This window comes from Pogona vitticeps, chromosome 4 (assembly GCF_051106095.1).
Source record: "Pogona vitticeps strain Pit_001003342236 chromosome 4, PviZW2.1, whole genome shotgun sequence".
Lineage (NCBI taxonomy): Eukaryota > Metazoa > Chordata > Lepidosauria > Squamata > Agamidae > Pogona > Pogona vitticeps.
This window is the reverse complement of record NC_135786.1, coordinates 1,516,643-1,538,645: the sequence shown is the minus strand read 5'-3', so window position 1 is coordinate 1,538,645 and position 22,003 is coordinate 1,516,643. Positions and strand designations below refer to the sequence as shown.

The 22,003-nt window shown below is 49.3% G+C and overlaps 1 protein-coding gene across 1 annotated transcript in view; it reads right to left on the bottom strand.

Moving 5' to 3' along the window:
- The window catches only part of CTNNBL1 (catenin beta like 1), a 110,702-nt gene that overhangs the window by 60,209 nt on the left and 28,490 nt on the right, over positions 1 to 22,003 (bottom strand). Inside the window, exons 4-7 of the mRNA XM_072996583.2 lie at positions 18,952 to 19,091; positions 11,608 to 11,705; positions 2,738 to 2,831; positions 1,193 to 1,284 (exon numbers count right to left, since the gene is read on the bottom strand). Coding sequence (XP_072852684.2) covers positions 1,193 to 1,284; positions 2,738 to 2,831; positions 11,608 to 11,705; positions 18,952 to 19,091 — 424 coding nt within the window. The remainder of the gene's footprint in view (positions 1 to 1,192; positions 1,285 to 2,737; positions 2,832 to 11,607; positions 11,706 to 18,951; positions 19,092 to 22,003) is intronic.

Here is a 22,003-nt window from a genome sequence, read left to right as displayed (position 1 = left end):
GCGTCAACAGCACAGCTTGCATAAGGCCGATTCCCCATCCCAAGAGTCAGGCTAGCCCAGAGAGGCAGCACGCCGGGTGGCTTTCTGGGGCGGTCGGGCACTCAGGCTGCCCGGGCAAAGGAGGACAAAGGCAAATGGGCCTGCCAGCTTATGATGCAGCGGAGAGGCAAATTCTATCTGTGACCACCCGCTGCCCTGAGTCCAAAGGAACAGTTCTCTCTCTCTTTCTCTCTCTCTCTCTCTCTCTCTCTCTCTCACACACACACACACACACACACACACACACTCACACTCACACACACACACACACACACACACAAAAAGGTCTCAAATCCTGGTCATGCACCATCAAGCCCAGCTGAATGTTCCTGTCTGGGAAACGGTAAGAGGGAAATGGTAAAGTGTACACCAAGCTCCAGGAAGTCTGCAGGTGGAACTATTGGAGAAGCCACCTTGCTATTAACTTCTTGCCCAAGTTTCTAAATTGTCAGAATTTCAAAGAGAAGAAGGGATTTATGCTCTAGAGGGACCTGGCATGAACACAATTAGACGAACATGGGTTTTTCTGAGAAAAAGCAGAAAACATAGGGATTTACTTCCCACAACCAGGTTGGTTCTGATCTCAAGATCCCAGAATCATAAGGAACATCTGTGGATTTCTGCAGTCAGTAGAACCTTCTCTTTATGAGCGCACAGGGGCGTTTTTGTATTGGATGAAAAGACTACAAATCTTGCCAAACGTAAAACCAAGGCCTTGCATGGCCCAAGTACAGCTATGAGTTTATCCAAAAGGGAGAAAACAAAATCTAAATTGTGACTCAGATTCAGCCCATCTCCAATGGTCTAGCCTGCCACTCCCATCTATACCTCAAGCCGCCAGCTGCTGAGATGCTACGGAATGTTCACGAACATTTCTAATGTGGAGGAACAGACCAGTCTAGAAGCAAGAAGGCCATCTTGGTTGAAGGCCAAAGAAAGTGTCACACGGTACCTAGGGACGGCACGCAATGTGCCGTGTGCTGCCACCATGAAGACATGCAAAAGGCAAATCCTTTTGGGGTGAGTGACTGAGGAAGGAGCACACAAACAAGGCAGGAAAGTCTGGTTTTAGCATTTCCCCTCTGCTTCCCATATATACGGAGGCAAACGACACACATGCCTCCATCGCCCAATGATCGTGCCGGGTGCTCACCTTCAGCCTCTTGAGGAGCCACTGCATCAGGCCCTGCTGCGCCGCATCTGAGCACATCTCTGGCCGGAACTCTGCCATGTTCTCAATGATCGCTGAGCGCAGGGAAAAGAGAAGAAAGAGGCGGTCAGCCCCGAGTTCCCAGGCTTCCCCCCCCCCCCCCCGGTTTCACAGTCAAGAGCACTTCCTGTCGTCCTGCGGCTCCTCCCAGTTCTGAGGCCCTCACCCACATGGGTGGCGCTCCTTGAATTGGCATTAATGAGGAGAGTGCCACTTTCAAAGAGGAGGAGAATGATTTCGTCTCTTCCCCTCTGAAGCATGGCTCAGGCACGGCACGATGGCAGGGCTTTGGTGTCGCTCTCTACAAGGCAACCGAGAGACAGCACTTCCACGCCCGGCGAGGGCGTTCCTTTCCATCTTGCCTTGTTCAAAGGGGACAAGCTGTCTCCCAGCCTTTGGGCCCAGAGTGGATCAGAGGGGGAAAGAGAGAGTCGTTCAAAAAGCACATGAACTCTGTGGGGCTGTGCCGCTCTTCTCATAGCCACAGAACTTGGCTTTCCCACCTGGGAATCAGGAGACTGGAAGACCCTTGAAGTTCCCCCATTGTTATTATTATTATTACCATTTTAATACTTATAAAGTACGTGCTTGGAGGTATTTCCCTAGCCTGCTGTCGCTCTTCTCCTCTTTACAGTGAATATCTGGGCAAAGCGATAATGGAGGTCTCTATGGGAGTCCACAGAATAATGGAAGGGGGACTCTAAGGCCATCGAGTCCAACCCCCTGCTCAAGGCAGGACTATAACTCAAAGGAGACACAACGACGAGCACCTCGAAGGGGCCTCTCTGGCCAATTAACGTGCACAGGAGAGAGCTTAATGGGCTGCTTAGGGAGAACCTGCCAATTCAAGGGAAGCGTCAGCCTGCATGGAAGCCTCCGCTCATTACTTCCACTCAGAAACAGAAGGCGGAAAGGCAGCTGCTCCCTTCCAGCGGATACCTGGGCAAGAGGCAGTCGCTTTGGAACAAACAAGAGGGGTGGAGCAGTGCCCAGCCCCTTGCCAGCCACGAGACGCCCAGGATCACAGAGTGGATAATTTAAGGGCACTCAGAGAACAGCCAGCCACCTGAGCCAGATCCTGTCTGCTTGATTTAAAGCTCTCAGACTGTCAGATCAGGCATGTGCTCTGGTGGATTCCTTCTCCAAGGACAAACCTCTTTCTAGAGGGGTGTGTGTCTGTGTGTGTGTGTGTGTGTCTGTGTCTGTGTGCACGCGCACGCAAATGCACATTGATGACGTTTATGAAAAGACCCAAGATGGGCCTGGAGGAGAGAACGTGAGGATGACTGGGGGGGGGGGGCTTGTCTGTAGATTTCAGAAAATCTGTTTGGGTAACAGTCAACATTTGGATGTTCTTTAGGAACATTCCCAGGACTGCAGAGCCTCAGAAGGCTGTCTGTCCGTCCGTCCTTCCTACCTACCAACCTACCTCCTCCTTGGTTGGGCCAGCCACACCACCTTCCACCACACTGGGGAGGATCTCCTTACCCAAAGTGTTATGCACGCCGTCAGCCTCCTCCTTGATGCTTTCATCCAGACGCTCCAGATTTTGCACCAGCAAGGCTACCACCTGTCCTTCCACCTGGGCCAAAGGAGAGGAAGAGGGTCAAGGGAGGAGGTGGGGGTGCAGGGCTGGGGAGGGGCAAGTGAGCTGCCCAAGCAAAGTTGGCAGAAGAGCAGAAATCAAGCCCTACAGGAACAAAAACAGCTCCGGGGAGAGAACGTTCCGAGAAGGGAACCATCTTCCTGCTGCAGCAAACTCCCCCAGCAAACTCCACTGCTATGTTTCCCCCCCCCCCTTAATTAATTGGGCCATTTTTCTGAGTCAGGCAGAACAGAAAAAACATCTGAAGAATATGAACCTTGTGACGAGCCTGTGATTCCCCAAATCAAGTCCTGATTGACTTATAATCTCTCTGCCTTCCAAGCTGCCAAGCAGGACTTCCCAACGGGGCCTCCGCTGCCTGTCAGCCCTGAAAGTGGCTCCGCGAGAGTCAACAGTCGGCGGCGGTTGGCGCAGGATCGCCTCTGCCGCACGCACCGCCGCTCTGACGGGGAAGCGGCTGGAGCAGGATCCAACACCCAAGCAATTATGCATAATGAAAGCCTTAGGGAAGGAGCGTCCCCTTTTTCAAAGGGGAGGAAAAAAAACACACACCAAACGACCACTTTGTGCCTTTTATTAGGTACACCGGCCTAGTTAGTGCTGCCTAAGGCCATTCTCTCTGATTAAAACAGCCTGGCTCTTTTTAAAACTCAGGTGCTGTGAGTTTGTGGTGGACGTGGGTGCTCCAGATTGATCAACAGAACATCTGCTACTTGGTTTCTCTGATCTGGGCCTTTTCTGCTGAGCCACTCAAAACTCTAAAAAACCCCCTTCACCCCAATCATGTAAAGAGATTGCACCAGGCCCCCCCACATCCACACACATCCACAGGATGCTGGCAAAGAGACTACTGGCAAGGGTGCTCATGACCGAGCCCGAAGCGAGTAACAAAGGAACAAACCAGTAGAATTCAGACTTTTTTGGGGGGGGGGGAAGCACTCAAAATCAAAGCAAAAAAGCCTAGTGTGATGCTTATACGATTTTAATTATCCGGGCTACATGTTCCCACCCGCCTGCAAGTTAGGTACTTAATTTACCGACCTCAGAAGGATAGACAGTTGCGTCTATTTCAAGCCAGCGACGTGAGCCCAGGATTGAACTCAGCTGGTGAGCAGAGCCTTCACTGCAGCAGGGCAGACAAACCTCTGTGTTATGAGCTCAGAAAGGCTCAGCTTCATTGCGGCAGCACAGAGAACAACCGCAACTCTTCAGAAACACAGCTGTCTGAGCATGGACTTTATAGCACAACATGTGCAGAAACCGTCGAGGAGAGCAAGAATCACGCGGTAACTTCCGTCACCACAGGAACGAGTTGCATGCAATGAGCAGCACCGTTCTCCCAAGTCAAGACAAATAGCGGGGATCACAACTGTTTTTGCAAAGGGCAACTACCGTCTGGACCGACCCACTTTCTTTTCCCCCTGCACAGGCTAGGCAATGGCGTGACCAAAACGGGCAGCTTATCCCCGGGGCTTTGCTGCCGCCTGGCCCCCGACACAAGGTGGCTGTAACATCCCCAGCCTCAACCTGGATGCCCCTCCAGGTGATGCTGTGGCCTCTTGTCAAGGCTCAGCCGTGGTCAACAGGCTTTAGGTGGCACAAGGTGGGGGGGGGTTGTGGAAGAGCGACGGGAAGGAAAGGAAAGATGGGACTCTGGCACTGAGGAGGAAAAGCAGAAGGAAATGGAAAGGCGCAGCTTAACTAAAAAGAACATTCAAGGGTTTTTGCAGGGAAGATGAGAGGCAAGGCAAACACGATTATTTCACAAAATTTCCTAACAGAGAATAACCGTCTTCCAAGCACAGAGAGGGAGGAAGCCAGGTCAAGAACCTTGCTGTACCAGAGCAGCCTTTTGCTGGATTGAAAAAGAAAAGGCGCTGTCTTGTAGCGAGTCAGACTATTGGTCATCTCTCCCCACAGCCCTGTCTATGAAAAGCTGAGAAACAGAATGCAGAACTAAAAATAGAACATTTATAAACACTGTAATACTTGGAACAAGCCAAGTGGACTGGATGAGGGCATTTTCCATCAGGTAGAAAGGTTTTACTCTGGAAACGAGGGATCCAGAAGAAATAGGGCGTCTCTTGATAGTGAGGCACAAGGTAAGCCCAAGGGGTTACCGTCTGTCATGTAAACTCTGCCTAAACGATATTAGGGAAGCTTCTTTGAAAGCCTGCCAACATAACCTTCACTGAAGTCTCCGCTCCTTCTACAGGGAGGGAAGAAAAAGAAATTGAAAGGTGTTATGCAAATGTCCAGCAGGAAAATTGATCACATGCCAAAACAGGGTATACTGACTGGAACACAGAAGTAGGAAATGAAGCAGAACCATGTGTTGTTGGAAAATTTGTTCTAGGAAACCAAGCAGTGCAGGAAGATGAGTTGCAGAGTTCTTCTTGCCAACACATACTAAAGGCAAGAGACAGCTGGACACGTGGGCCTCACCAGACAGCCAATACAGAAATCAGTTTGACTACGTAACTGTAGATAGTAGATGGAGAAGCTCTGCTCCCTCTGTCTAAACAAGACCAAGAGTAGATTGTGTTCCTGACTACAGCTTGTTAATATCCAAAATTACAGCACAGCGGAAGAAAAACACCAGAAGAACCTTATGTCAAAATAACATTTACATAACATTCCTGAAGAATTTAAAGATTATACAGAGAGAACTTATTTGCACCTACTAAACTCAGCCAGCTGAGAACCAGAAGAGCTGTAGATTCAAACCAGAGATATGCAACAAATCAGAGAATGCAACAACCAAAAACAAACAAACACACACACACACACACACACACACACACACACACGCACACATAAATCAAATACTGACTCCAGAAGAAAAGACAGGCCTTAATGGATGATGGATGAAACTATTAACATTCTTAATACATGAGGAACAGAAGTAAAAGAAAACTGGAGATAGGTTTAGAATCCTAAAAACAACAATTCGGGATAATGCCACAAAGGGACAAATATCCCCTCTAACAGCAACCACATAAAGAAATAGAAGTGAATTTAAAGAAAATGGAATAGCAAGCAAGCTATTTCAGAAGAGCCAAGAAATCAAAGGGGAATTTTAACCTAGGTTAGAGATGCTAGAACAACAACATGGGGACGTTTCATCCGTTCAGGATAAAATAAAGTGAAGGTGGAAGCAATAGACTGAAAACTAGACAGAAGAGATAAAAAAAAAACAACAGCTTTCTTCAGAGGAGAATCCTTTCCTAAGGAACCTGTAGTTTTAGAAGGTGGAGTGAAAGCTGCTTTCAAAGCAATTGGGAGAAACAAAGCATCAAGACTAGACGTCAATGGAGCTTTTTCAAGCTAAAGAGAACGCAACTGTCCAAATCCTAACAAGAAAATGGTGACAAGTGTAAGAAACAAAGCAATGGTCCACAGACTGAAAATGTTCACTATATATTCCAATCCAAAGGTAAGGGAGCACCTAAGATTGCAGTAACTATCGGACCATTGACATTAATTTCCCATGCAAGGAAAGTTGTGATTCTGCAATAAAGATTTTACCACATATGGAGCCAAAAACACCCCATATTCAAGGTGATTTCATAACAGGAAGAGGCACTAGAGATCATACTGCAAATACATATTAGCTGCTGAAGCATACAAAAGAACTTCAGAGGAAAATCCATATTTTATAGACTACAGCAAAGGCTTTGAAGAATTAAAAGCCATGGATCATTCCAAAACAAATGAGGGTGTTTTTTTACTCTATATGATGCATCCTATAGGTGTATATGTTATTTCCCAACCTGTTCAGTCTGTATGCAGAACATATCACAAGTAAGGATGGTTTAGATTCAGATTAAGGAAAACTAAAAATTGTTGGTAGAAGAATTACCAATAATCGAAGGTATGCAGATGATACCATATTACAGGCAAAAAATTAACAATGACTTGAATTAGCAGTTTCTATCCCAGAACAGCAGCTATATTGAATTCCACTGAATAGGGCAACATTAATGTGTTGTGCGATGGGAAATTGAATATGAAGGATCCGGATGTGAATGAGAGGGATGTGTTTTATGTGTAATGTGCTATGTTTTCATGTTATGGATGCTATGTTCTGGTGTGTTTTATCATTATGTGTACTGGAGATGGCATTTAGTTTTGTTGTACGGATGTACAATGACAATAAAATAAATTCTAGTTCTAGCTACTGATGGGAGGTTAAAGAAGAAAGTGCAAAGGCAGGATTACAGATGAACCGGAAGAAGACAAAAAGAGACTTCATAAAAAATCACATAACTTCAATGTTGGCAATGAAGAAGTCAAAACAGTTGAAGAACTTTTTTTAAGCCTTGTTTCAATGACCAATCAAAACAGAGACAGCAGCCAAGAAAAGAGGAGACTGAAGGAAGTAGAAAAGATCCTTAAGCATAAGGATATGTTGCTGGAGACTAAGGTGAAAATCATCCATATTGTGGCACTCTCAAATACTGTGGACAACGAAGAAACCCATCGGGGGAGAAAAATCACCTCTTTCGAAATGCAGTTACTGCAGATATTCAGATTTCGGCTGAATATCAGGGAAAACTTCCTAATTACCTGACAATCACCTGAGAAGGTGACATGGGCTCCAACACTGCAGGCAATCAAGAGAAAAGAGAAATATCTGTTGGATCTACTTTGATTTGGATTCTACACTGAGCAGGGGGTTGGACTTGATGGCCTTAGAGGCCCCTTCCATTAATCTAACGTTCTATGAAAATATAGGGTTAGAGGAGACCTTTATGGATCCTATGGACCACCAGCAAGACAAGTAGGTAGGTTCCAGATCAAATCAAACCTGAACTCTTTTGAGAAGCAAAAATAACTAAACTGAGCCTATGGTACATCATGAGAGGATAAGACACCCTGGAGAAGACAATCATGTTAGGAAAACTGGAAGGCAGCAGGAAAAGAGAAAGATCTTTCAGAAGACGGGCTGGTGGACTGATTCAACAACCGAGCCATGCCCTCGGGTGTGTAAAACCTGTGTTGATGATAGGACCTTAGGAAGGTCATGAAGTCACTAAGCTGGTCTCAATGAACCTATGGACTGCTACAACGTACCCTCCAGAGGTTTTGGGTTGCAGATGCCACCAGCCCAGCCCACGGTGAGGGGTTCTGAGAGACGTCGTGCACACACTGGTGGTCAATGGACAACAAACCCTGGCAAACCCTCCTGATGGGACTCAAGAAAGAAAGTCATTTCCTCAGAAGGGTGCCTTCTATGCTTTCTTCTCCTGCTTGAATCCTCAGAGACCGGGGCTCCCTTGCAAGTACGTAGTCCTAGAACACATGCGACAACAGTGTGAATTGTTCCAGCAAACACTTTAGCGTGCTTAGCTAAAATATCCAAGGACTCATGATCTGGGTAGAATAAAAAGAAGCTCTTCAGAGGTCAGATATGACCCATTACATGCCAGGCAGGAAGTAAAATCCTCTCCAAACTTAGCTAGTGTTATCAGAATGAAAGAAAGGACCCACCACCACCACCACCAAGGAAGATTTTGTGCGGGTTTATACCATCCCAGTGCAAGAGATTCAGAACACCATCATCTCTCTACCAAATTCCTCTCTCCCCATCGCTGCCAGTCAGCCTCCCCTTGCAAGCAAGAGTCGGTAATTAAAAGACCTCAAAGGTTAGCCAGAAGGACTCATTCAGGACAACTGTAATTAACCTCCGGAAGGTAACATTGCAACGACAAGGCAGAAGAGATAGCAGCTTCCTTTCCTCTCCACTGCCACACAGCAGCTGAAACCCACACTATCAGTACACACATAAGCCCCCTCCCATCCAATCTGTCAAAAGTACAACAATCCCTACTCTTTGAAAAGAGAAGAGGATACCGGTACTTGGTCGCTATCACAAATGTGTCTGGCATCTATTCCTTGACCTGAATGGCTTTCCTTAAAAAATACAAAATAAAAAAAGGAAACCCTCCTTCCCCCTCCAAAACCCCCAAAATACAGTATATTCCAAGGAGGGAAATTTCTATGAAAAAGACGGATGTGTTTTCCTATTTCAGCTCACTATTTTCCCTAAGGACAGATGATGACCCTCCAGACAAATGTGAAGTGCAAGTGGAGGGGATAGTATTGGAGACGGAAAGTGATAAACAAATAGTCAAGGAATACCTCACCACCTTGAAGGAGTTCAAAACTCCAGGGGCCGGATGAACTGCAACCGAGAGTATTGAAGGAACCGGCTGAAGAACACTCAGAACTGCTGTCCATAATTTTCTTGAAACCATAGGAAACGGGTGAAGTGCCAGAGGATGGGAGGAGGGCCAAGGTTGTCCCTATCTCCAAAAAGGGCAAAAAAGAGGAACCTGGGAATGACAGGCCAGTCAGCCTGACCTCAATCCCAGGCAAAATTCTGGAACAGATCGTAAAGCGAACCTTGCGCAAGCACCTAGAAAACGAGGCGGTAATAACTAGAAGCCAGCACAGATTTGTCAAGAACAAATCCTGCCAAACTAATTTGATCTCTCTCTCTCTCTCTCTCTCTCTCTTTAATTGGGTAACCTCCCTGATAGACAGAGAGAATGCTGTAGATGTAGTATATCTTGGCTATGTCTACATTGGCTTAGGCATGTCATGAGAATGGCTGATGGTCAGATTCCAAAAGATATCCTATACGGAGAATTAGTGCAGGGAAATCGCCCCAGAGGGAGACCACAGCTGTGATCCAAGGACATCTGCAAGCGGGATCTGAAGGCCTTAGGAAAGGACCTCAACAGATGGGAAACCTTGACATCCAAGCATTCAGCCTGGAGGCAGGTGGTGCATCACGGCCTCTCCCAATTTGAAGAGACCCTTGTCCAGCAGGCCGAGGCAAAGAGGCAATGCCGAAAGCAGCAAAACCAAGGAGCTGGACAGGGGACAGACTATTTGTCTTCAGTGTGGAAGGGATGGTCACTCTCGAACTGGCCTTCTCAGCCACACTAGACGCTGTTCCAAGTCCTCCATGCAGAGCACGATTCCATAGTCTCTCGAGACTGAAGGATGCCTATTCTAATAGAATAGTTTCCAAATCCTGCAAGGTGGATTGGCATGGATTAGGCCTCATCTAGAGAACTGTATCCAGTTCTGGACACTGCACTTCAAGAAGGATGCTGACAAATTGGAAGGGTAACAAGGAGGATCAGGGGGCTGGAAACCAAGCCTTATGAAGAAAGGCTGAAAGAAATGGGCATGCTTAGCCTCAAGAAAAGAAGACTGAGGGATGATACGATGACATTTTTTAAATACTTGAAAGGATGTCCTACAGAGAAGGGGCAGGACCTGTTCTCGATCATCTGAGAGTGCAAGACATGCAACAATGGGCTCAAGTTACAGGAACTCAGATTTCGGTTAAACACTTCCTAACTGTTAGAGCAGTACGACTGTGGAACTCATGACCTCAAGAGGTGGTGAGCACTCCAACGCTGGAGACATTCAAGAGAGTTTTAGACAACCACCTGGCAGATATCCTTTGATTTGTATTCCTGCACTGAGCAGGGGAGAGGCCCTTTTCAACTTCATGATTCTATGATTTTACACAGCTAAGAAGTCCTTTGAACTGCTTTCAAAGTGGTAGTTTGGCTAGTCTGTTTCAGAATGTATAACAGAGAGGGGAAAGAACCCAAAGTGTTGTGGCACCTTGAGTTATAATTCAACATTTTTTCAGTGGCTGAAAGCCTGTTTCATTATATAGGCAAAAGGCAAACGGCATAACATTCATTCACTCCCAGCTGGCGATTAAAGGATCCCCTGCTAGGATTCTAACAAGAGCATGACCCTTCACCATCAAGAACTGCAGTGCTGACTCCTTAATTGGCCGGAAGCAAGTGAAAATTATGCCACTTGCTTTCCACCTGCACAAAAACATGGGAACAGGACTTTAGTTCGTGTGAGTGCGGATGGACTACAAACCACTTCCTCAGGCACATGGGAGCATAAAGCCCAAGGAAGTAGACTGTAATCCAAAAGAACTCGCACTGAAATAAATCTGCTCCTCTTTAAGAGGTCACTGGGCTTTTCTCTTTCATGTTACCCCTTGGCGCAACTGTTTATTCTCCATCTCTGCGAGTAAACCACAAGAGCTGGGGAAAAAGGAAGGGAGAGGCAACCCCAGAGGGCAAGGAAAAGGCTTTGGCGGCCTGCTGAGCCATGTGAGCCCAAAGGAGAGGACCCGCTGGACGCTCTGTCTGTTGCGCCTTCTGCTTTCCACCCTTTCTCTCCTTTGGATTTGCCAAAGGCAGTGCCTCCAAGCTTCTCACACTGGAAACTGGAATGGCAAGTAGCCCAAGGCCCGCTTTCCTCTTTCCTGGCCTTCTTCGGGAACACTCATACAGATACGAGAGGCGTCCAAAAAGCCGTGGCCTGGTGGGATCTGCCTAGAATAGCATGAGATGATTTCAGTGCAGCCGAGGGCCACGTTACAGATTTGGTAGCAGTCTCATGGTTGTGCTCCAAAAACAATGAGACTGAAGGGTCTAAATTGCACCTTTGATTTGCCACCGTTGGTTGTTTTTTTTTTTTTTTTTAAGATTCTTGCAATAGATTTTGTTAATTGAAACAATGGGCTTCCCTTAGAAAGAGGGGGGGAGTTTAAATTGTGATAGTTTGCTTGAGCTAAAAGGAGGGGGGAGGTGCTGCTGCGGCAGCTGCATGTTGCTGGCCCCTGAGCAAAAAGGGTGCTTGGTTAAGAGGCCAGTGGCCTGGCCCAGCCTGTTCGCCCAGCTGGAAATGAGCTACTCACCAGGGAGTCGATCAGGACCTCAGCTCCTTCTTCACTCTCGTGAAGTGTGTCGATGTCTGTCAGCTCCTGCAGAAGATCCACCACAGCTATAGATATATGTAAGGGAAGCTAAGGAAAACAAGCCCAAGGGTTGTGTGTGCTTTTAAGGTAAAACAGGATACATGTTCGCTTTTGCTACCTATGGAATCCTAAAGAGCAGGGTTGATGTGGCTTTGGCTGAACCACGGGAAGCTAGCCAACAAGACAGACCTGTACACCCAAACATAAATTTCACAAGCCTGAACGGGATCCCACAGAGCACGTGGTACCATGACACATATGGCTGGTAAAGGTGGAGAAGCAATCTCCTGTTCCTAAGAGGGGAAAATAAAACCAGCCTCCAGGCAGTTGTCCCAGAGGAGAAAGTGTGGGCTCCAGTTTGACGCCGCACAGGGGCATCACTACAATCCCACATCCCATGAGCACCCTAAGAATTTTTTTGTGTTTGAAGACCGGCACTGGGATCCATGAAAGCTCACACTCAGATAAATCTGGTCATTATAAAGGTGCCACGAAGTTATACATCCTAAAGACAACAAACTCCCACTTTGAGACCCGAAACTTTGCCCAAAGCTTGCCCTCCCACCTCCCCCCCCCCTCTGCCGGCATCCTGATGCGATTGCCAAACACCCCCACTCTCTTTGGAGAAGGGGTTCGCCTTCCTTCTGGGTTCTCCTTCGGGTGCAGGCCTCTCCACCCCGGGGGTTCTCCAACTGGGGTCTCCCAGATGTCCTAGGACCACAACTCTCAGAAATCCTGGCCAGCACAGCTGGTGGGGGTGAGGGCTTCCGGGAGTTTTAGTCCAAGAATATCTGGGCTACCCAAGGCTGGGAACCACTGCTCTATCCAGTACAGTATTTAGGCTTTTCCTTTTCCCTGTATTTTCTCTCTTTCTCCAGGTCTCTAGTAAACCACTTCTCTTCCCTTGCACTGAGAATCTCCTTCACTCTCATTAGAAGCCCTCACAGTATTCTTTGTGTGTGTGTGTGCATGCGTGCGTGTATCCCACTCAATAGGTTTTCACACATTATCTCCACATCCATTCGGAGGAAGGTGGGTGGAACTATGCACACCTAATTAGATGGCTAGTGAAAAAACAGGAAGAATGCATGTTGATTGCATGTTGAACATGGATTTTACTAGGAGCAATCTGCTTATTCATTTGTTGCATATACAACCATCCTGCCTCCCCGACCATACTCAGAAAGGGTTTTTGGGTAACAGGGACCACCGGGATCACAGAAGTATTATGGGAGGCACATCTTCATTTTTTAAAACAAGAATAGGCAAGGAGATCTGGCAGTTAAGGCATTGTTTTGGGGGTGTTTTTATATATATCCCCAAGCGGTGCCACCCCGTCTGCCCCACCTGCTGGGGAAGTGCCTCATTTCCGTTCCTTAACTTGGGGGGGGTGGCTGGCACAACCACCAGCTCCTTTTCCCCTTCCACTAGGCACCTGGCTGCACTCCTGCTCATTAGGGACTACCTGACGATTCTCCGAGATGATCAATCCTGACCTCTTCCCTGCACATCAGAAAAGGCAACCCAGTTTCGGAGGTGTCCCAGATAATGGCTCCTGAAGGAACTTTCCCAGCCAAGCAAAAACCTTTCATGGGCTCGGGATTTTATGCTCCTCCATCTCTGCCGGCTGGAACGATCAGCCCCATTTAAAGCAGCAAAGACTACTGGTGCCAAAGAGTCGTTCCTTCCTTATCATAATTAGCCCTTCTTTACTTTGGACAGTGAGATATGCTTACTGCAGAAAGAAAGGCCATTTCACTCTCCCTGGCACTGGGCAGGCACTCACTGAAAAGCAGAAAAGAAAAAAAAAGAGTCAGCATGGTCTTCGTGGTCAGTGTTGAACTGGGACCGAGATCTGGGTTCAAAACCCTGGGTAGCCTCTTTGTGGACAAACGGACAGTCTCTTAGCCCAGCCGTTCCCCACCTTGGGTCTCCAGATGTTCTTGGATTACAACTCCCAGAAGCCCCAGACAGCACAGCTGGGGTGAAGGCTTCTGGGCGTTTGAGTCCAAGCACACCTGGGTGATGCAAGGCTGGGAACCACTGGCCAACCTCACAGCCTTGTTAGGGAAATAAAAAACTAAGGAGATCCATGTCAGCCATATTCAGCTGTCAAGGATAAAAATCAGGACATAAGAAACAAAAAGGAGGTTGTGATCCCTGTGCCCTTTTCACAGCATTGCCGGAGAGACCACTCTCCCCACCCCCACCCCCTGTCTTTTACCTTTTTCTCTTAGCAACCAGCCCTCCCTCCTGGGCCTGATTCATCCCCTTCAAGGAAGGTGAGCAATGAGCCAAACAGAATGGAGAGGATCTGGGCTCCAGGAACCTTTCCCTGGCACATTCAAGGAGAGAAAGGGGGTTCAGCCTCTTGGCTCCGGGGGACTCAGCCTGTTCTCCCTGCAGCCATCTGTGGCCACCCTCTGCAAACACCCACACCCACACCCTTGTTTTGGGATGGGGGCAACACAACTTGATGGTGTCATCGAAGCGGCCAACATGACTTTGACCCGACTCTGGGAGGCAGTGGATGACGGGAGGGCCTGGCGGCTCTGGTCCATGAGGTCACAAAGAGTTGGGCATGACTTAACGACTAAACAACAAAAAGCCAACTTTTCCAAAATGCCTTTGATTTTAAAGGAGGATTAGAATTCTTGCTGGTCCTTTTTTACAGAAAACCTGCATGAAGGGACAGCGTACACAGATCAAGGGCTTCAAGCAGAGAAGCTCCTGATTGGAGCTGAAGCCCATTTTCTCCTTTGGCGGGATGTACTGTAAGACCTTAATGTTGGGAAAGTGTGAAAGCAAGAGGAGAAGGGGACGACCGAGGATGAGATGGCTGGACAGTGTCTGCAAAGCAACCAACATGAATCTGACCCAACTCCGGGAGGCAGTGGAAGACAGGAGGGCCTGGCGTGCTCCGGTCCATGGGGTCACGAAGAGTTGGACACGACTAAACGAAACGAACTGTAAGGCACCTGCGTAATTCTTGACAAATAACTACAGAAAAGCCGCTTCCTCCTCCACCGCCACCAGCAGCAGCTGTCCCTAAGTCACAAGAGGAAAGCAAGGGCAAGTTTCTCCTTTTAGAAAAACCCCTGGGATAAAGGGGGCAGGAGGCGTGCTCTCTCCCCCCTCCCAAGCCCAGCGGGTCACTGGGAAGGTTATCTGTTAGTGGGCACTGGATGCACCCACATTTTGGCAGACGCATGATTGATTGGAGAAAGGCCCTGCCTGCCCCAGGATCGCCTGCCTCTCCCCTTGGTCTCTTTCACCAGTCTTCCCACAATTCCTGCCCCATGGCTAGAAAACAGAAGTGGGGGGGGGGTGTTCTCCCAACCCAAAGGCAGGAGAGCCCTGACTGCCCTGCACACCACCAAGGTAGCTAAGGTCCACCGAGGAAGAGGAGAGGGGCACATCCACGTCTAATCCCCACCAGGTCCACTGAGAAGGAAACAGACATCTCCCCCCCCCACCAGTGCCTACAAGCGGGAGGAAGGCAGTGCTGGGCAGAGCCTCACAAGTTGTCACACACACCCCAAGTGACTGATGCAACATGTCTTCCCCCAAAATGGTGACCTCCTCCCTGACCACGGGGTCATCAAATCTGGAGCATCTCTTTCCCCACCCTTGATAAAACCCGCACCCTGGACCCTGGATTGGAGCAGAGGCAGGCAGGCAGGCAAAGGGAAAACCGGCACTTGGCTGGGCCAGGGAGTGGGACTTTATGGCAACATTTATCCTCAGGGTTTTAACATATCATCGTAAATGGCAATGAATCCCCGGGGGATGAATGTAGCCGCAGATGGCTGCGCCAGGGAGAGGATCATCAGAAGTTCAACTTCCTCGGGTTTTAATTCATCTCGGGGAGGCAAGCACGTTTAGGAAAGCAGGATTTGTTTCTCTGCCCCCAGGGCCTAGCTGAGCGGGAGGCGGAAAGATACAGGCAGGGAAAGAGAGCATCTCAAACCCCTGGGAGGCTCCAGGCGGCTGCGGCTGGCACGCAGAACCCCGAGCTGGCCCAAGGGCAACCCCCTCTGCTGCCGAGATGGAGGCGCCCGCTATCTGGCCACGGCAGAGGCTTCCCCCTGAGCGAAAGGGATCTGGAGAAGGGCGTTGGCTCCCCCAGAAGACCTCACCACCTTTGCTAATCTAGGCCCCTGTTGGGGCAGGATCCTTCCCTCCCACGCATGGCTCTGCATCGCTGGAGGGGCAGTCCTCTCCTTGTGGGTTATTGCTGGCGATTTTACCCACTCTGGGTCTCCATCCTGCTCTGCCTGGAGATGCACTGGCTTTAAATCCAGGGTGAGGACCGAGGCCTTCGTTTAGCATTCCCTGCAGCTCCTCTTGGTACAGTAATCGTATGCAAAGCCACTGGCTGAAGGAGATGCGCTCCCCGGTGGGTGCTTCACTTCAACAAGCCTTGCATTTTCAACTCGGAAAATAATTCAGCCTGCCCCTTTATGCTCTGCCTTCCAGCATCTCAGAAAGGCTCCGGCATTTGTTTGCAACAGTGCCTTCCGGGGGGGGGGGGGGCTGCAGACAGCATGCTGAGTCTCTGCCCTCAATCTAATCGGCCGACCCCGGATGACCTGCCTTTGTTAGAAGCTGTGGTTCATAACAGAGACTCTGACAAGCCATCAACAGCCGCCGCCATCCCCAGAGGTGGCGCCTCACGACTGGAGAGACACAGCAAGCGGCGTTTCTTCCTCAAAAAGGTCACCGCAAGCCAGACTGTCCAAGTCCCAAGCAAACGTCCCGCTGTTTGTGTCTTCCCTGAGAAGAACAAATCCACGCTGACCTTTGGGCACAAGAAGTTATGCTCAAGCTGTGCAAAAGCTCCACAGAATGACCAACCACGGGGGCCACCATGCTGGTGGTCACCAGATGTTCCGAGGTCCCCGAGCAACGAATGAGTTCTGCCCATCAGCAGAAGCATCTGTGGACTGCGAGCCAAGTCTTCAGAGGCAACCGTCTTGAAGCAGGCTGCAGTTCACAAAACCACACATACCCCCCAAAAAATGTGTCCCCCTCAGTAAACGACTGCCAGGCTCCTTGTGGTTTCTGCTGTTCACGGGCTGGGCTGGCGACCTGGAATAACTTTGGGATGTTCTGTACTTCAGCCGACAAGCAGCAGAGTTTCCAAAGCGAAGTGTTCCATGGATGCAAGATGGTTGGTTTTTTCCACCCTGCCAAGTCCCTTGTGACTGATGGCCAACCCTAACAGGGTTTTCAAGGCACGTCAGGTGTCCAAGGAGCGGTTTCTCTCCCTTTCTAAGGCTGTCTGTGTTGGCTGCCCTTACCCCCGCTTGGGGCAGTGAGTCCCACCCCTTAACAGAGCACCGTGTGAAAAAGAAGCGCCTCTTCTTATCTGTACTAGATCTCCTGCACTTTAGCAATTTCGCTGATGACGCCCTTTGGTGTCCTGCTCCTGCCTACCTACTTTTCCTACCCTTTCTACAAATGGTGACTGGCCAAGACCTCAGCGTCGGCATCACCTTATGTCTTTAAATCATTTTTATCCCACTTTTAACCTTATTTCGACGGTGGGATGTTCTACAGCCACCGAGCAGGTCTACTATGAAGGAAGGCAACAGGCAACTCCTGAGAACTTGGCAGTCTGGCCACCCCTGCCCTTTCCTGCAGCAGCTCTTGCCCCGTCCCTCTCAGCCACCCACAGGGCCTTTGCCCCACTGGGACCCATGGAGACCCTCAAGGAGGGCAGGGCCTCTGCAGGCGGCAGCAGCAGAAGAGCTGCTGGGAAGCAAGGCCCTGGGGGGGGGGCACTCCTGTCTGGCTGACCAGGACCGAGGAGCTGCTTTTTCCCTTATGGCTCCCAGCAGATCCACCCGCGGAAGCATGATCAAGATGCCAGCAGACTAGCCAAAGAGCTTTTTGCAGAGTGCAATGGGGGACAATGGCACAATGTGCCCCACTCCTCCTCCCCCTGCATGTTCTGATAAATATTTTGCTCATTTCCCCCACGTGCCGTGAATTACTCTTCCTTGCCCCCCCCCATCCGTGCACGTGCGCGGCAATCTACCAAAACACCCTCCACGTTTGCCTCTCTCCTAGGCTGGCCTCCTCCCTCGGCCCATTCTTGCCAAGGGCTACCTCCGGTGCCTCACTCTGACAAACAAGGCTCACACCCCATCTAGCCTGTTTCATTTTGATGGCTTTTAAGCACAGCTCATAGAACAGGGCAGAAACGTGGGAGTTAAATTAGCCAAATCAGGGCTTGAGACCCTGGAGAACAAGATTATGAGGAATATCCCTGGACTTCTCCTGCTGCACCAGGTCACCGATCTTAAAAGAGCTAAAAGAGGATGATTCTCCATCAGTTCTAGGATTGGCTTGCTTTGCTTTGGATATTGGCTGAAGCTGAACGAGGTGGAGGATGGATGGCCTGTCAAGGAACGCTGGCTCGAGTAATGGAGATTAGCCAGTTGGGCACAGCTTTGCCAAAGCCGGTCACGGAATTGCAGTCACCCAACGGAGAACCTGATCACATACAGGGATAACCCTGTGCAGAAGAACTGAGTTTTCCGTGAAGATTTTGGGTGGTGTGGTGTGTTATTTGTGATTCTTATTTTTCATCCTGGCTTGCAAAGATCAAAGGAGTACATTGTGGGGCAAATCATCTTTAGCGGTTGACCTATTCCCAGCTTTGCAGGGATTTTACTGAACTAAGATTCCAGGTTGCCTGGAAGGGAGACATTCCGGTGTGCCAACCTCACAATGAAATTTGTGACTGCAATTGTGGCGAGGCTGAGAAACTTCTACCACACTGTACATGCCGCCCCGCCCCTTATGTGTGGAACCAAGAATAGCATTCCTCTCTGGCATCACTGCCCAATAGGGCAACTAAGAAACTGCACCACTCTTTTGAGAAAATCAAATGTTCAGTGTCACTCAGAGTCTTGTATTGAATCCTAATTTCTAAATCTTTTTGCTTTTTATTGTACAAATCCACCTGAATGTTTTTAAAGCTCTGTTTAAACTCTTCTTTTTAATATTCCCCTCCTCCCCTCTGCAGTTCTATTGTCCCTGTGTGCTTTATTGTTATGGCCTCTGGCTAAACACAATCCAAGCAATACGAGAGAGGACAGCAGAAGGCCAGGCCGGCGCTGCTCCAAAACCCACCTGCTTCCTTGGCTTCATGTTCCCACAAGAACCTGAACCAAGCTATAACTCACCCTCCACGTGAAGGGGCAAAGCAGCGAAAGGAAGACTGGAAGGGAGGAATGAGGAAACCAGCCTGGCTCGCTCGCCGAGTAAGGATATCAGTGTTGTCATGGCCCAGCAGCCCCAGGAGGGAGTGGACCGCGTTCAGTTCCACCAGGAGGTGGTAGAGGTCGGGCATGGTCGCGATCACGTGCATCTCCTGGACGATGTCGTTGAGATCCAGCTCCGACTCCATGAACCTGTCGAGAAGGAGGCAAGGCAAAGCTCAGTCGGGTCAACCGGAAATCTGCCCCAGAGACACAGAGGCCACAGCAGATCATGGGAGAGAACTGTCGGTGGGGTGGGGAGTGGAGGCGGGGACAACAGGGAGCCGCATGGCCTGCAACGGGGGCCACTGCTTCTGCCCCAAGGTTTCTGCTTCTCATTCACAAGGAAAGTATTCCTGAACCAGGCTGTTTCTAGGGTTTTGTTCCTCTTTCCCCCATCCCTTCCCTTTCCAAAGCCCTTTGCTTCCCTCCGAGGTATCCACCTCCCTCAGTCCTGCCCACCCTCGTTTTTCTGGCCCTCACACGACCCAAGCTTACTGTCCAGGCCCCAGTGCCCCCCAATAGCTGTTCTTGTCTAGGCAGCGATGAACACAGCAAAACCCACAAGCATCCCCAGTGCCAGAACCAGACTCTTGCCTCTCACCGGCATCCACCAAAGCCGATGGCACTCCCAGAACCTGAAACCCAATTTATGCTCTTTGCACAGACTCTGAAGTCCCCACCACCACCACCAACCCATATGCCAGGAGGAGCAAAATCGGGCAGGCTGGCCCTGGCAGATCGGAGTAGGTTCCAGCAGTCTGCCATCCCTGTTTTATTTATATCCTGCCTTTGTCTCAGCGCATGACGGAAGGCAGCTCACGGCGCAAATTAAAAAGACAATACACTGTAAGATTAAAACAGAAGTAAATACATTATTGTACTAAAAAGAAGCACTGGATTAAATCCGTCTGAAAGATATTTAAAAACACAACACAACACAACACACACACACACATGAAAATCTCTGAAAATGAAACCCATTTGAAATGGATTGCTAAAAAGATTTGGAAGGTTGATGCTGCTACTGAACACCAAACTCTAGGGCTGAGTATATATGCTCAGAGGCAGACTGTGCACGAATCTACCGACATGGCACTCCTGCTGGTGCATCTCAGGGTTCTAGCAGGAAATCCCACAAGATGGAAATCTGCTCACCGTTTGTTTTATAGGTTACTCCCAAGTTCAGCTAAGCCCCATAATTTAATTTACAGTCCTGTCATTCAGGAGAGAAAGCATGCAGGAAGAATGCAGGCAGTTGGTGAAATTGAAACCTACGGGACTGTAGCAAAGACTCAGTGTGCCGAATGCACGCATGTCAGTCAGTAATGACTGTCCATCGGGGCACAGGATCCCACAGCTCTCTCTAGTTGGGGGGCGCCACAACCGCCAGATCAACACTGGGGGTTCAACACCCCACACCTTTGGTAAACCTCAACTGGGCAGTCAAACTTGGGGAGGGCAGGCACTCTTGTAGGACCACATTGACACGGTTCAAGGCAAAAAGCTCAGGTTGAAGGGAAAGTTGATTGGATTTTCATTTTGCTGGGACTCGGGAAAAAAAATGCTCCACTGCTTTTTCACAGATTATGCACTTAAGGAGGACACCTTTCGCCTTGTTCCAAGTGTCGGCCAAAGAGGCGCTCGCGTAAAGGAAGGGCTTTGATCCTAAAGGTGCATTTCACCTTCCAGGCATTTGGGAGCTGGCCTCCTGGGGAGCTCAGACCAGCCCTTCCGTGAGCGCCCGCAGATCAGAGACTCTGCCTGCTTCTTCGGGGAGGGGCTAAAGAGGAGAGAAGAAAGGTGCTTGGGATGAAACAAGGAAAGGATTCCTCTTCTCACTGGTTTATCCCTGCCTTTGTCCATCTTCCTGCTTGCCTTACTCAGGACGAGGAAGAGAAGGAAGCCAGACATGCTGGGAAAGCCAGACAGAGAAGCTAAGATGGGCATTCAGGTTCTGCTCCCTCTCCCAACCACCTACACCGCCCATCATTGTCGTTTAGTCGTTTAGACCTGTCCAACTCTTCGTGACCCCATGGACCAGAGCACGCCAGGCCCTCCTGTTCTTCCACTGCTTCCCGGAGTTGGGTCAGATTCATGTTGGTTGCTTCGGTGACACTGTCCAACCATCTCATCCTCGGTCGTCCCCTTCTCCTCCTGCCTTCACACTTTCCCAACATTAAGGTCTTTTCCAGGGAGTCTTCTCTTCTCATCAGATGGCCAAAGTATTGGAGCCTCAGCTTCAGGATCTGTCCTTCCAGTGAGCACTCAGGGTTGATTTCCTTCAGGATAGATAGGTTTGTTCTCCTTGCAGTCCAGACTCTCAAGTCCCCTGTTCTTACACCCCTACCCCGTTCCTAATTCCTGTCACCTGCCTCTCAATATACCAAAGAGGAGAAGAAAGCAGAGCTTGTATGCGTGAACAGACGACAAGGCCCTGCAAGCCCACCTCATTTCTGTTCTGCTTTATTTGTTTATGGGGTGGGGAAAAGAGAGATCGGCTCTTGTCCCTTCCACTGATTTTTCACCTTCACCTACAAACAATCAAGTAGGATTACTGCAACACCCTCTGCGTGGAGCTTGCCTTCGCAAAGTGTCCAGAAGCGTGAATGGGTCCAAAACACAGCAGCCACATTGTGGAACTGGGGCTGGTTAAAGGGATCATATAACCCCCCTGTTACAGCAGGTCCACTGGCTGCTGATTCATTTCTGAGATGAATTCAAAGGGACGGTTCTAACTTAGAAAGCCTAAATGGCTTGGGCCCAAGCTATTTCAAAGGCCGTCTCTCCCATTATGAGCCTGCCCAGGTGTTCAGATCCTTGAGGAGGCCTTTCTCTCAGTCCCACCACCTTCATAGACACATTGGGTGTAGGGACACAGGAGAGAGCCTTCTCTGCGGCTGATCCCAGACTCTGGAACTCCCTGCCACCGGAGGCTGGGCTAGCCCCATCTTTGCTGTCCTTCCGAAAGCAGACGAAGACCTTTATCTTCAAGCAAGCTGTCTTTTAGCAATTGGCTATCTAAGTGCAATTCTTAAAAAGACAGTTGTATTTCTGTTGTTTTC